Source organism: Bufo gargarizans, chromosome 7 (genome assembly GCF_014858855.1).
Source record: "Bufo gargarizans isolate SCDJY-AF-19 chromosome 7, ASM1485885v1, whole genome shotgun sequence".
Taxonomy (NCBI): domain Eukaryota; kingdom Metazoa; phylum Chordata; class Amphibia; order Anura; family Bufonidae; genus Bufo; species Bufo gargarizans.
The window spans coordinates 41685101-41699712 of NC_058086.1; the positions used below are offsets into that span (position 1 = coordinate 41685101).

The 14612-nt window shown below is 43.5% G+C and overlaps 1 protein-coding gene across 2 annotated transcripts in view; it reads left to right on the forward strand.

Moving 5' to 3' along the window:
• Positions 1–14612, forward strand: part of NEGR1 (neuronal growth regulator 1) — a 488212-nt gene that overhangs the window by 396442 nt on the left and 77158 nt on the right. For both annotated transcript variants that reach the window (XM_044301363.1, XM_044301364.1), the window contains exon 6: positions 8128–8279. In XM_044301363.1, the coding sequence (XP_044157298.1) occupies positions 8128–8279 (152 nt within the window). The remainder of the gene's footprint in view (positions 1–8127; positions 8280–14612) is intronic.

Consider the following 14612-nt stretch of genomic DNA (forward strand, 5'->3'; position numbering starts at 1 on the left):
ACAAATATATTATTTGGCCCAATGTATTGTATTCAAATTCAGCGGGATATAAATTTGAGGCCTAGTATTTAGGCGCTGGGTGACAGGTATGGGTTTAGTGACAGAATTAGACTTGAAAATACACAGTAGCGGGTGTGTGTGAAGTTATTCTGAATGACCCAATGTGCACCTTGAATATTATATACCCTTTTAGGGATAGATTTCAAATAGCTCTGATATAGCAGAAACCACTAAATTATGAAATTGCTAAATTGGGAATTGTACTTCAACCCAGAACAAAAAATGTGCTTTGACGGACACTAAATAACTTTCCCAGCTACAACAGGACAGCGGTAACGAGAGATTTAGCAGGATATAAATTTGAGGCCTAGTATTTAGGCGCTGGGTGACAGGTATGGGTTTAGTGACAGAATTAGACTTGGAAATACACAGTAGCGGGTGTGTGTGAAGTTATTCTGAATGACCCAATGTGCACCTTGAATATTATATACCCTTTTAGGGATAGATTTCAAATAGCTCTGATATAGCAGAAACCACTAAATTATGAAATTGCTAAATTGGGAATTGTATTTCAACCCAGAACAAAAAATGTGCTTTGACGGACACTAAATATCTTGCCCAGCAACAACAGTACAGCGGTAACGAGAGATTTAGCAGGATATAAATTTGAGGCCTAGTATTTAGGCGCTGGGTGACAGGTATGGGTTTAGTGACAGAATTAGACTTGGAAATACACAGTAGCGGGTGTGTGTGAAGTTATTCTGAATGACCCAATGTGCACCTTGAATATTATATACCCTTTTAGGGATAGATTTCAAATAGCTCTGATATAGCAGAAACCACTAAATTATGAAATTGCTAAATTGGGAATTGTATTTCAACCCAGAACAAAAAATGTGCTTTGACGGACACTAAATATCTTGCCCAGCAACAACAGTACAGCGGTAACGAGAGATTTAGCAGGATATAAATTTGAGGCCTAGTATTTAGGCGCTGGGTGACAGGTATGGGTTTAGTGACAGAATTAGACTTGGAAATACACAGTAGCGGGTGTGTGTGAAGTTATTCTGAATGACCCAATGTGCACCTTGAATATTATATACCCTTTTAGGGATAGATTTCAAATAGCTCTGATATAGCAGAAACCACTAAATTATGAAATTGCTAAATTGGGAATTGTATTTCAACCCAGAACAAAAAATGTGCTTTGACGGACACTAAATATCTTGCCCAGCAACAACAGTACAGCGGTAACGAGAGATTTAGCAGGATATAAATTTGAGGCCTAGTATTTAGGCGCTGGGTGACAGGTATGGGTTTAGTGACAGAATTAGACTTGGAAATACACAGTAGCGGGTGTGTGTGAAGTTATTCTGAATGACCCAATGTGCACCTTGAATATTATATACCCTTTTAGGGATAGATTTCAAATAGCTCTGATATAGCAGAAACCACTAAATTATGAAATTGCTAAATTGGGAATTGTATTTCAACCCAGAACAAAAAATGTGCTTTGACGGACACTAAATAACTTTCCCAGCTACAACAGGACAGCGGTAACGAGAGATTTAGCAGGATATAAATTTGAGGCCTAGTATTTAGGCGCTGGGTGACAGGTATGGGTTTAGTGACAGAATTAGACTTGAAAATACACAGTAGCGGGTGTGTGTGAAGTTATTCTGAATGACCCAATGTGCACCTTGAATATTATATACCCTTTTAGGGATAGATTTCAAATAGCTCTGATATAGCAGAAACCACTAAATTATGAAATTGCTAAATTGGGAATTGTACTTCAACCCAGAACAAAAAATGTGCTTTGACGGACACTAAATATCTTTCCAAGCAACAACAGTACAGCGGTAACGAGAGATTTAGCGGGATATAAATTTGAGGCCTAGTATTTAGGCGCTGGGTGACAGGTATGGGTTTAGTGACAGAATTAGACTTGGAAATACACAGTAGCGGGTGTGTGTGAAGTTATTCTGAATGACCCTATGTGCACCTTCAATATGATCTACCCTTTTAGGGATAGATTTCAAATAGCTCTGATATAGCAGAAACCACTAAATTATGAAATTGCTAAATTGGGAATTGTATTTCAACCCAGAACAAAAAATGTGCTTTGACGGACACTAAATAACTTTCCCAGCTACAACAGGACAGCGGTAACGAGAGATTTAGCGGGATATAAATTTGAGGCCTAGTATTTAGGCGCTGGGTGACAGGTATGGGTTTAGTGACAGAATTAGACTTGGAAATACACAGTAGCGGGTGTGTGTGAAGTTATTCTGAATGACCCAATGTGCACCTTGAATATTATATACCCTTTTAGGGATAGATTTCAAATAGCTCTGATATAGCAGAAACCACTAAATTATGAAATTGCTAAATTGGGAATTGTATTTCAACCCAGAACAAAAAATGTGCTTTGACGGACACTAAATAACTTTCCCAGCTACAACAGGACAGCGGTAACGAGAGATTTAGCAGGATATAAATTTGAGGCCTAGTATTTAGGCGCTGGGTGACAGGTATGGGTTTAGTGACAGAATTAGACTTGAAAATACACAGTAGCGGGTGTGTGTGAAGTTATTCTGAATGACCCAATGTGCACCTTGAATATTATATACCCTTTTAGGGATAGATTTCAAATAGCTCTGATATAGCAGAAACCACTAAATTATGAAATTGCTAAATTGGGAATTGTACTTCAACCCAGAACAAAAAATGTGCTTTGACGGACACTAAATAACTTTCCCAGCTACAACAGGACAGCGGTAACGAGAGATTTAGCAGGATATAAATTTGAGGCCTAGTATTTAGGCGCTGGGTGACAGGTATGGGTTTAGTGACAGAATTAGACTTGAAAATACACAGTAGCGGGTGTGTGTGAAGTTATTCTGAATGACCCAATGTGCACCTTGAATATTATATACCCTTTTAGGGATAGATTTCAAATAGCTCTGATATAGCAGAAACCACTAAATTATGAAATTGCTAAATTGGGAATTGTACTTCAACCCAGAACAAAAAATGTGCTTTGACGGACACTAAATAACTTTCCCAGCTACAACAGGACAGCGGTAACGAGAGATTTAGCGGGATATAAATTTGAGGCCTAGTATTTAGGCGCTGGGTGACCGGTATGGATTTAGTGACAGAATTAGACTGGGATATGGCCAAAAAATAACCACACTATTGCTGGTTAAATGCACTTGGTGACGGGCGCAGCTTGCCCCTGATGTAGTATATGGCCAAAAAATGAACAGACTATTGCTGGTTAAATGCACTTGGTGTCACAGCTTGACCAACCACACTACTGAGGGTTAAATGCACTTGGTGACGGGCGCAGCTTGCCCCTGATGTAGTATATGGCCAAAAAATAAACAGACTATTGCTGGTTAAATGCACTTGGTGTGACAGCTTCACCCTGATGTAGGCTTTAGCCAGAAAACAACCACACCATTGAGGGTTAAATGCACTTGGTGACAGGCGCAGCTTGCCCCTGATTTTGTATATGGCCAAAAAATGAACAGACTATTGCTGGTTAAATGCACTTGGTGTGACAGCTTCACCCTGATGTAGGCTTTAGCCAAAAAACAACCACACCATTGAGGGTTAAATGCACTTGGTGACAGGCGCAGCTTGCCCCTGATTTTGTATATGGCCAAAAAATGAACAGACTATTGCTGGTTAAATGCACTTGGTGTGACAGCTTCACCCTGATGTAGGCTTTAGCCAAAAAACAACCACACCATTGAGGGTTAAATGCACTTGGTGACAGGCGCAGCTTGCCCCTGATTTAGTATATGGCCAAAAAATGAACAGACTATTGCTGGTTAAATGCACTTGGTGTGACAGCTTCACCCTGATGTAGGCTTTAGCCAAAAAACAACCACACCATTGAGGGTTAAATGCACTTGGTGACAGGCGCAGCTTGCCCCTGATTTTGTATATGGCCAAAAAATGAACAGACTATTGCTGGTTAAATGCACTTGGTGTGACAGCTTCACCCTGATGTAGGCTTTAGCCAAAAAACAACCACACCATTGAGGGTTAAATGCACTTGGTCGCAGCTTGTGCTGGCGCACCACAAGACACAAAATGGCCGCCGATCACCCCAGAAAAATGTGACTGACAAACGGTCTGGGCAGCCTAAAAACAGTGAGCAATTGAGGATCAGCAGCTCAATGATCCACAGCTGCAGATCGATCAGTTAATCAAGTCCTTTGGAGGAGTTAATCTGCCTAATCTCGCCCTACTGTCGCAGCCGCAACCTCTCCCTACGCTAATCAGAGCAGAGTGACGGGCGGCGCTATGTGACTCCAGCTTAAATAGAGGCTGGGTCACATGGTGCTCTGGCCAATCACAGCCATGCCAATAGTAGGCATGGCTGTGATGGCCTCTTGGGGCAAGTAGTATGACGCTTGTTGATTGGCTGCTTTGCAGCCTTTCAAAAAGCGCCAAGAAAGCGTCACAAAAGCGCCAAGAAAGCGACGAACACCGAACCCGAACCCGGACTTTTACGAAAATGTCCGGGTTCGGGTCCGTGTCACGGACACCCCAAAATTCGGTACGAACCCGAACTATACAGTTCGAGTTCGCTCATCCCTACTGGGCAGTTAATGTACAGGGTTACAGCCTTTTTAGAAAGGATCATCAAAACCGGAGAGGGGGAGGGGTCTTCCTTTATGTAAAGTCCGGTCTAAAGACCACACTCCGGGAAGATATAAGTGAGGGACATGAACATGGGTAGAGATACATGGCGCTAAAAACAATAATAAATTACTAATAGGAGTTTATTATAAACCACCTAATATACCAGAGTCCATAGAAAATCTACTACTAAACGAGATAGACGAAGCAGCAAATCATAATGAGGTGGTTATTATGGGGGACTTCAACTACCCAGATATAGACTGGGAAACTGAGACCTGTACATCTCATAAAGGAAACAGGTTCTTGGCAATAACCAAAGACAATTACCTCTCCCAACTGGTTCAGGACCCGACTAGAGGGACGGCCATACTGGACTTAGTATTAACCAATAGACCTGACAGAACAACAGATGTGCAGGATGGGGGACACCTGGGAAATAGTGACCACAAAGTAATAACCTTCCAATTATCATTCAAAAGAGGGAGGAACAAAAATACCAAACTTCAAAAAAGCTAAATTTAGCCAACTAAGAGAGGCCATAGTCCTAACTAAATGGGACAAAGTCCTCACAAATAAAAATACAGCCACAAAATGGGATATCTTTAAAAGCATCCTAAAATCTCATTGTGAGAGGTACATACCTTATGGGAATAAAAGGTTAAGGAACAAAAAGAAACCAATGTGGATAAATAGAACTGTAAAGAAAGCAATAAATGACAAAAAGAAAGCATATAAAACACTAAAACAGGAGGGGAGCACGGAAGCACTGAAAAACTATGGAAAAAAATAGAACATGTAAAAAACAAATAAAAGCGGCCAAACTAGAGACCGAGATTTTCTGAGAGATGCTATGTTAGAGCATCTTAACGGAAATAAGCAAATAACGCCATATCAGCATGGCCTCGTGAGGGATCGGTCATGTCAAACAAATTTAATCAGTTTCTATGAGGAGGTAAGTTCTAGACTGGACAGCGGCGAATCAATGGATGTCGTGTATCTGGACTTCTCCAAAGCATTTGACACTGTACCACATAAAAGGTTAGTATATAAAATGAGAATGCTCAGAATGAGAGAAAACGTCTGTATGTGGGTAAGTAACTGGCTGAGTGATAGAAAACAGAGGGTGGTTATTAACGGTAAATACTCAGATTGGGTCACTGTCACTAGTGGAGTACCTCAGGGGTCAGTATTGGGCCCTATTCTCTTCAATATATTTATTAATGATCTTGTAGAAGGCTTGCATAGTAAAATATCAATTTTCGCAGATGACACTAAACTGTGTAAAGTAATTAACACTGAAGAGGACAGTATACTGTATATATACTACAGAGGACAGTATACTGTGTATATACTACAGAGGACAGTATACTATATATACACACATACTACAGAGGACAGTATACTACTACAGAGGGATCTGGATAGATTGGAAGCTTGGGCAGATAAGAGGCAGATGAGGTTTAACACTGACAAATGTAAAGTTATGCACATGGGAAGGAATAATGCAAGTCACCCGTACATACTAAACGATAAAACACTGGGTAACACTGACATGGAAAAGGATCTAGGAATTTTAATAAACAGCAAACTAAGCTGCAAAAACCAGTGTCAGGCAGCTGCTGCCAAGGCCAATAAGATAATGGGTTGCATCAAAAGGGGCATAGATGCCGGTGATAAGAACATAGTCCTACCACTTTACAAATCACTAGTCAGACCACACATGGAGGACTGTGTACAGTTCTGGGCTCCTGTGAACAAGGCAGACATAGCAGAGCTGGAGAGGGTCCAGAGGAGGGCAACTAAAGTAATAACTGGAATGGGGCAACTACAGGACCCTGAAAGATTATCAAAATTAGGGTTATTCACTTTAGAAAAAAGACAACTGAGAGGAGATCTAATTAATATGTATAAATATATCAGGGGTCAGTACAGAGATCACTCCCAATCATCTATTTATCTCCAGGACGGTGACTGTGACGAGGGGACATCCTCTGTGTCTGGAGGAAAGAAGGTTTGTACACAAACATAGAAGAGGATTCTTTACGGTAAGAGCAGTGAGAATATGGAGCTCTTTACCTGAGGAGGTGGTGATGGTGAGTACAATAAAGGAATTCAGGAGGGGCCTGGATGTATTTCTGGAGTGTAATAATATTACAGGCTATAGCCTCTAGAGAGGGGTCGCTGATCCAGGGATTTATTCCGATTGCCTGATTGGAGTCGGGAAGGAATTTTTATTTCCCTAAAGTGGGGAAAATTGGCTTCTACCTCACAGGGGTTTTTTGCCTTCCTCTGGATCAACTTGAAGGATGACAGGCCAAACTGGATGGACAGATGTCTTTTTTCGGCCTTATGTACTATGTTACTATGAAGACGTTTTTTGTTTTTGAAGCCCTTCAGTCTCAGATGCCGTCTGATGGTTATGGGGCTGCAGTCGGCACCAGTAAGGGCCTTAATTTGGGTCGAGGATCGTCCAGTGTCTTGACGGACAGCCAATTGGATTCTCCGGCTCAGTGCTGATGAATTTTTTTGGGTCTTCCACTTGACTTTTCTGTTCCATAACCCTCAGGATCATTTAAGAAATTCCAAATGACTGGTCTTACTGCGTCCAACCTCAGCAGCGATGGCGCGCTGTGAGAGACCCTGCTTATGCAGTTCAACAACTCGACCACGTTCAAAAAGGGAGAGTTTTTTTACCTTTGCCATCACAACGTGTGACTACCTGACAGAAAATGACACTGAATCCACATCTTTTCACAGATTTGGCCTTTTAAAGGCATGTGGTCCTAAACTATGGATCAGCTGAAAAACAGCCTGTTTCAGTTTAATCGTTATTTTCATTAAATTGAATGCTCAAAAAATGTTTTGTCTCCCTCCCATTTCTTCTTGTTGCATGTTGAAGCTCCACTTGGAACCTTGTTAAGATCCAGCCATGCTAGATAGGATTTTTTGCCATTTTTCAAGTGGTCTTAAACTTTTGATCAGGACTGTATGTAATATGTTGTATTTACAAAGTTGTTCAACTTAATTAGTAAATATAGGATAACACCCTGTTCAGTGTTCAGCTGTTATTGTACAACTTGAGTTTTCTTGATGTTCCAAGGGCTCATGCACACATCAGGGCCATGACTATGCGGACAGTACTCTCCTGTGTGCATGAGGCCTTGAGGCCATACACAGCACTGTATGTATCGCTGTATGGTCCTTCTCTTACAGAGAGTCTTCTTGTAGAGAATATCTCTGTCATTATAAATTGGATGGTTGAGATTACTATGGCTGCCATATTATGGATCCTTGTAACTCAAAAGTATAATGTGTGGGAGACACGGTGCTGACTCAGCAGCAAAAATACATACCGTAAATTAGTATATAAATAATTAATGAGCGGTTATTCTTCTGATCCAGATGCTTTATCGGAGGCTGCTCCATCTGTGCTACTTGTTATATTGGTGATTTCCATTTTTCTAGGCTCACAAATGGACAGAGAGGCATCGCCATAAAGAATTACAACACCCGATCCATCCTCCACGTTTCTAATGTCACAGAAGAGCACTTCGGCAATTACACATGTGTAGCCATAAACAAGCTGGGAACGAGTAACGCCAGTCTGCCCCTGAACCGTAAGTCATGTATAATACCGTCAGTACGGGGGCTGCGGAGCGCTCCTATAGAGAGGGAACAGGAGATCTACCAGCTGGGTGGTTTCCTAAAATTATAACATTTTCTCAATTCATATTTGGAAAAAGGTTGCTGCATGCTGTGCCGCACCATTCCTGATAATGAGCCTGCCCTCCTGACAATGACCCTGCCCTCCTGACAATGACCCTGCCCTCCTGACAATGACCCTGCCCTGCTGACAATGACCCTGCCCTGCTGACAATGACCCTGCCCTGCTGACAATGACCCTGCCCTCCTGACAATGACCCTGCCCTCCTGACAATGACCTTGCCCTCCTGACAATGACCCTGCCCTCCTGACAATGACCCTGCCCTCCTGACAATGACCCTGCCCTGCTGACAATGACCCTGCCCTGCTGACAATGACCCTGCCCTGCTGACAATGACCCTGCCCTGCTGACAATGACCCTGCCCTCCTGACAATGACCCTGCTCTCCTGACAATGACCCTGCCCTCCTGACAATGACCCTGCCCTCCTGACAATGACCCTGCCCTGCTGACAATGACCCTGCCCTGCTGACAATGACCCTGCCCTGCTGACAATGACCCTGCCCTGCTGACAATGACCCTGCCCTGCTGACAATGACCCTGCTCTCCTGACAATGACCCTGCTCTCCTGACAATGACCCTGCCCTGCTGACAATGACCCTGCCCTGCTGACAATGAGCCTGCTCTCCTGACAATGAGCCTGCCCTCCTGACAATGACCCTGCCCTGCTGACAATGACCCTGCCCTGCTGACAATGACCCTGCCCTGCTGACAATGACCCTGCCCTCCTAACAATGACCCTGCCCTCCTGACAATGACCCTGCCCTCCTGACAATGACCCTGCCCTCCTGACAATGACCTTGCCCTCCTGACAATGACCCTGCCCTCCTGACAATGACCCTGCCCTCCTGACAATGACCCTGCCCTGCTGACAATGACCCTGCTCTCCTGACAATGACCCTGCCCTCCTGACAATGACCCTGCCCTCCTGACAATGACCCTGCCCTGCTGACAATGACCCTGCCCTGCTGACAATGACCCTGCCCTGCTGACAATGACCCTGCCCTGCTGACAATGACCCTGCTCTCCTGACAATGACCCTGCCCTCCTGACAATGACCCTGCCCTGCTGCATACAGCCCTATCCTGCTGACAATGACCCTGCCCTGCTGACAATGACCCTGCCCTGCTGACAATGACCCTGCTCTCCTGACAATGACCCTGCCCTCCTGACAATGACCCTGCCCTGCTGCATACAGCCCTATCCTTGATGTGGTTGTCAAAGATTTTTATATTGATGACCTATCCTCCTCATCAATATCAGAATGGGGGGGGGGGGGTCCACAGCTGCTTTAAGGCCCTGGGATCTGTTGCACGCAGCATTTTCTTCCTAGACCAGTGATGTCACCTTCATCGCTCACATGGCCAAGGAGCAGGTCAGTCCCATATGGCGTCCTACAACCTGCAAAGTGGAAGCAGAGTACGGCCACCTATAATCTGCAAATTGGAATGAGATTATGACAGTCTGTAGTCTGCAAATGAAACTGAATCTGTTCTAGACCAGTCTGTAATCTGCAAATGGAATGAGATTATGACAGTCTGTAGTCTGCAAATGAAACTGAATCTGTTCTAGTCCAGTCTGTAGTCTGCAAATTGAATTTTAGTCTATGGCAGCTTATGATCTGTAAATGGAATCCAGACTACGGCAGCCTGTAATCTGCAAAATGCATGCAGTTAATGAGAGTCTGCAAATGAAATTGACTATAGTCTGCAAATGGGAGGTAGTACCGGATATGAGTAGTGGTAAAACGGGCTTGTCTTATATTGCTCCCACATCTACCTGGAGCAACAGTGATGCCAACCAGGCGCATGAAGGCTGGTCTACTGCACTTTATGTCTCAACCCATTAAAGGCGCGGAGAGTAACGGCTCACGCACACGACCGTTCCCTGTTTTGCAGTTTCCAAATTGCAGATCCGTAAAACACAGATACGTGTCGGTGTGCATTCCGAATTTTCTGGAACGGCCCATAATAGAACAGTCCTATTCTTGTCCGTAATCTGTTCAGAGATGAGTGAAGTATTGGAAAATTAGATTTAGCTGCTTCACCGAATTTTACAAAAAAAATTGCTTTGTGACAAATTACTTCATCATGAAGCGCATTTCTTTGTAAGCAGCCGGTGCAATGACAGGGAGCGGTGATTGCGCCGTTCCCCCACCATTGTACCCCATTCATACATGATGTACATAACACGGTGTAAATATGTTTTTTTTTTAAGTCATACTTACATGATCCCTTTGCTTGCAACGGGTCGAACTCCGCCATCTTGATTGAAGATCTGTCGCGAAATCTTGCACAGCCCGAGATGGCGTCATCTCGTCAGCCAGTATGGTGATGCAATACGTCACCGCGCACGGGATTCGGGCCGAGGTCTTCAAGCAAGATAGCGGCGGCTGGCACATCGCGAGCAAATGGGTCAAGTGAGTATGATTTTTTTTTTTAAAGACTTCTATTCGCTCAACGCTTTCTATATTTTCGCGGATGCGGACAGTGAGCTGTCCAAATCTTTTGCGGCCCCATGGAAGCGAATGGGCCCGCATCCAACCTGCAAAAAAATGCGGATCGGATGCGGACCAAAAATTCATGTGCATGAGCCCTATGGCCACTAGGGGGCATGAGCGCTAATGTCGGATTCCATAGCCAAACTTTGCACCCAGTGAATTACCAGCCCATTGGGACTAGAAATCCAGCCTCTTAGCTTCGGTCCATGCCACATGCCAGACCCTTCCCCTGATACCCGGACACGCAGACCGACACTCCGCCAGTAAGGTCGCGGTGCGGTGATATTGTGACATTTACACATGCAAATAATCCTTGATGGATGGAGCGCGCGCCGCTCTCTATGTTTGTCTTTCCTATCAGTCTTGCATACTAATTGCTATTTCAGCTAATCTCCATTCATGGAATTAGCCTTTAAACTGTGACTTTTATGTATGATATTGAGAGTCTGCTCAGGGGGAAAAAAGCTCAAATCCTTTTCTCATTTTCTGATGAGGAATCATCATCCGTCGTTAACCCTGTCACTGCCGGGAGAGCGATTCCTGCAGTGTCTGGTGCCTTGTCCTATACAGAGATATTATGTATGGCTGCAATGGCATCCTGACAATGGTACAGTAAAATTCCTTCTGTTCGTGGTGGATTGGCACCGGGGTCTTCAGTGAGTTCTCGAAAGGAGGAGCCACCGGTTTCTATCCATAAGAGTGCAGTTCTAAAATTGGCGGGATCTTATATTGACTGGTGAACTGTTCATTTGAATGGTGTGGCCCCTAGATTATCCAGACCCATAAAAATCAGCTAACCTTTAAAATTTGCGCAGGGCAAAGGAGAGCGTCGGAGCATGAACTGCTCCAATGCTCAAGTCAGGGGGGCTGCCTGGGTGAAAATGGAGGTATGTCCGGGTTCAACTCTGAACCCGGACAATCCCTTTAAATGACAGTCTCATCTCTGCTACGTACAGTAAGTCTTACAGTAAGTGTTCCCTTCCCTTCCTTGCCCGTAGAACATAATTTATTCATCTGGTGTCTTATATTTTTATGCTTATTTTTCCCCTAAATTGAATTTCACATGGTGGCGTCTCTCCAGTAATCCTATGAATCGACTATCCGTTTCCTATAACCAGTGCTATGTGGGAGCCATATGGATGGAGACATTATACCGTCCTCCCCCTGTAATAGTCGAGGAGCTTAACGCACGCCGTACCGCATTAAATTGTTCTCCCCACATTAAGATCACGGCAGCTCCTACTGTATAATGCGGGAAGCGTCATCTTCACCACCTGCCGCTCTCCTATAACACCATGTACATCGACTCTCGGGTGCACGGAGAGAGATTATCATCACGTAACTTCCATTATCGTACATCTCCCACCCAGCGCGCGCAGTGCATTTAACCTTGCAGCTAATACGTATTGACTCGGGTGGCAGTCATTTTATGATTAAGGTCAAGTGTGGAGGAGCACATATTACATGCAGATGAGATGCCAATAATTGACCATGTTACGCAGTTGCGTCCCTTATTCTAGAATTCAGAGCTGTCTTCTGAGAAGTGGAAGGCCCTCACTATCTACACCAGCTGATGTGTAAGATATGTCATATTGGGGAGAGTTGTCCACTCTGGTGGCTTCCAGAAGTAGTACAGGATAAAGCGTGTGACACAGTGAGAGGTTTGGTCTGGGAAACAGGTATTTTCCTCCCAGCATGTGCTGCTGGGCTGATTTACAGCCAGATGAGGTCAAATACCGGACCGGATTTTAAATGCTGGTCCGGGTTTTGACAGCACCTGGCTGTCCTTAAATAGGCAGCTGGGCTCAGAAGCGAGGTCTCTGTGTTGGGCTCTGGGAGCCTTGTGTCTGGATGAAGGCTTGCTACCTGTTTGGCATGAAAACAGGTTGGTGCTGCTATCAGCAAGGACTCTTTGAGGCAGAATTGCCGCATGGTGTGAATTACCACCAACACCGCAAGGTGACTTTTTGTTTGAATCTGACTGCTTGTTTTTTCACTTGCCCAAAGTGTGAATAAAACACTGAACTGTTTGATCCAAAGAACTTGTTGCTGCCTCTATACTACGTCCGCTAATTCTGTCTACCAGAGCGAAACCCCACAAGGGCTATGGAGGTCATGGCACAGGCTACACTGAACATCCCAATAGCATATTGCCTCACAGATCTACCTGCCAAAAATACCACTGATTGTCCTGCAAACCATGCTGCAAAGGGGGTAGGATGTCTATAAATTTGCCTTTAGTTATGGGGTGGTCCCAGGAGATGGCAATGTCCCACGATCCGACTACACATCATATCATTTGTGAAACGGCTCCAGATGACTACTGCGTCTAATCTGCACAGTAGATTCCCATTATGGCATCCGATATTCTGCAGAATGGGACCAGGCAGGGATTTGCTGGCACCTGGTAACCAAGTAAAAACATAAGTCTGAATAAAAGCTGCAAACTGCAGATGTTCAATCAATAATATTTACAAGGTTGTTTAATAATAAAAAAAATTTATGCACTGGATCCATCTAAAAATAGTTGCAAATGTATTCGCACCAGTTCAGTTCTGTCTATGAGTAAAGAGCCAGGAGATACATTAGTGTGTTCCTTGTAAAGTGTTACATTGTAAAGTCTTTTTACTCCTCCAATGTAAACATCCGTCCTCTGCGGAGTGATACTCCAATCACATGTACAGGAGACGTGCTGGTGTATGTGTGCGGCCCTTGGCGCTGACGTCCACGGGAGTCATAGGGGACAGCCAAGGCAGTGACTCTCTTACACCTAAATAGAGAGTCACATGGATTCCAAGCTCAGGGTTTGTGGGGAGCCAGATTTATTAAGAAATGGGGTTTGCAATGGTGAGCGGTGTATATACTACTGATATAATGTATCTAGTGACTGAGATAGATAGATGGTGATCTGATAAAGTAGCATGTCCTGCTCCGAAACATGTATCCAAGTATCAAATAAAGAATTCAACCGATACCTTCTTGTGACTTCCCTGATATGAGCAGAGCAAGGACGACCAGACAGACAGATAGATAGATAGATAGATAGATAGATAGATAGATAGATAGAAAGATGATAGATAGATAGATAGATAGATAGATAGATAGATAGATAATAGATAGATAGATAGATAGAGAGATAGAGAGATAGATAGATAGATAGAAAGATGATAGATAGATAGATAGATAGATAGACAGATAGATAGATAGATAGATAGATAGATAGATAGATAGAAAGATGATAGATAGATAGATAGATAGATAGATAGATAGATAGATAGATAATAGATAGATAGATAGATAGAGAGATAGAGAGATAGATAGATAGATAGATAGATAGATAGAGAGATAGAAAGATGATAGATAGATAGATAGATAGATAGATAGATAGATAGATAGAAGATGGATAGATAGATAGATAGATAGATAGATAGATAGATAGATAGATTTGTCTTATATTTTGCTTTTCTCTCATTTCAGTTCTGTTGATTTTTCTACTCATTTAGTGGAGACCCTTACACACACACCACACACATGCATTCACACACACATAGATACAAGTACACACCAGACATACACACACATTCACACACATGTGCACGCAAATACACACATATAGACACAAGTACACACCAGACATACACACACATTAACACACATACACGTACACACACACACACACACATGCATTCACACACACATAGACACAAGTACACACCAGACACACACAC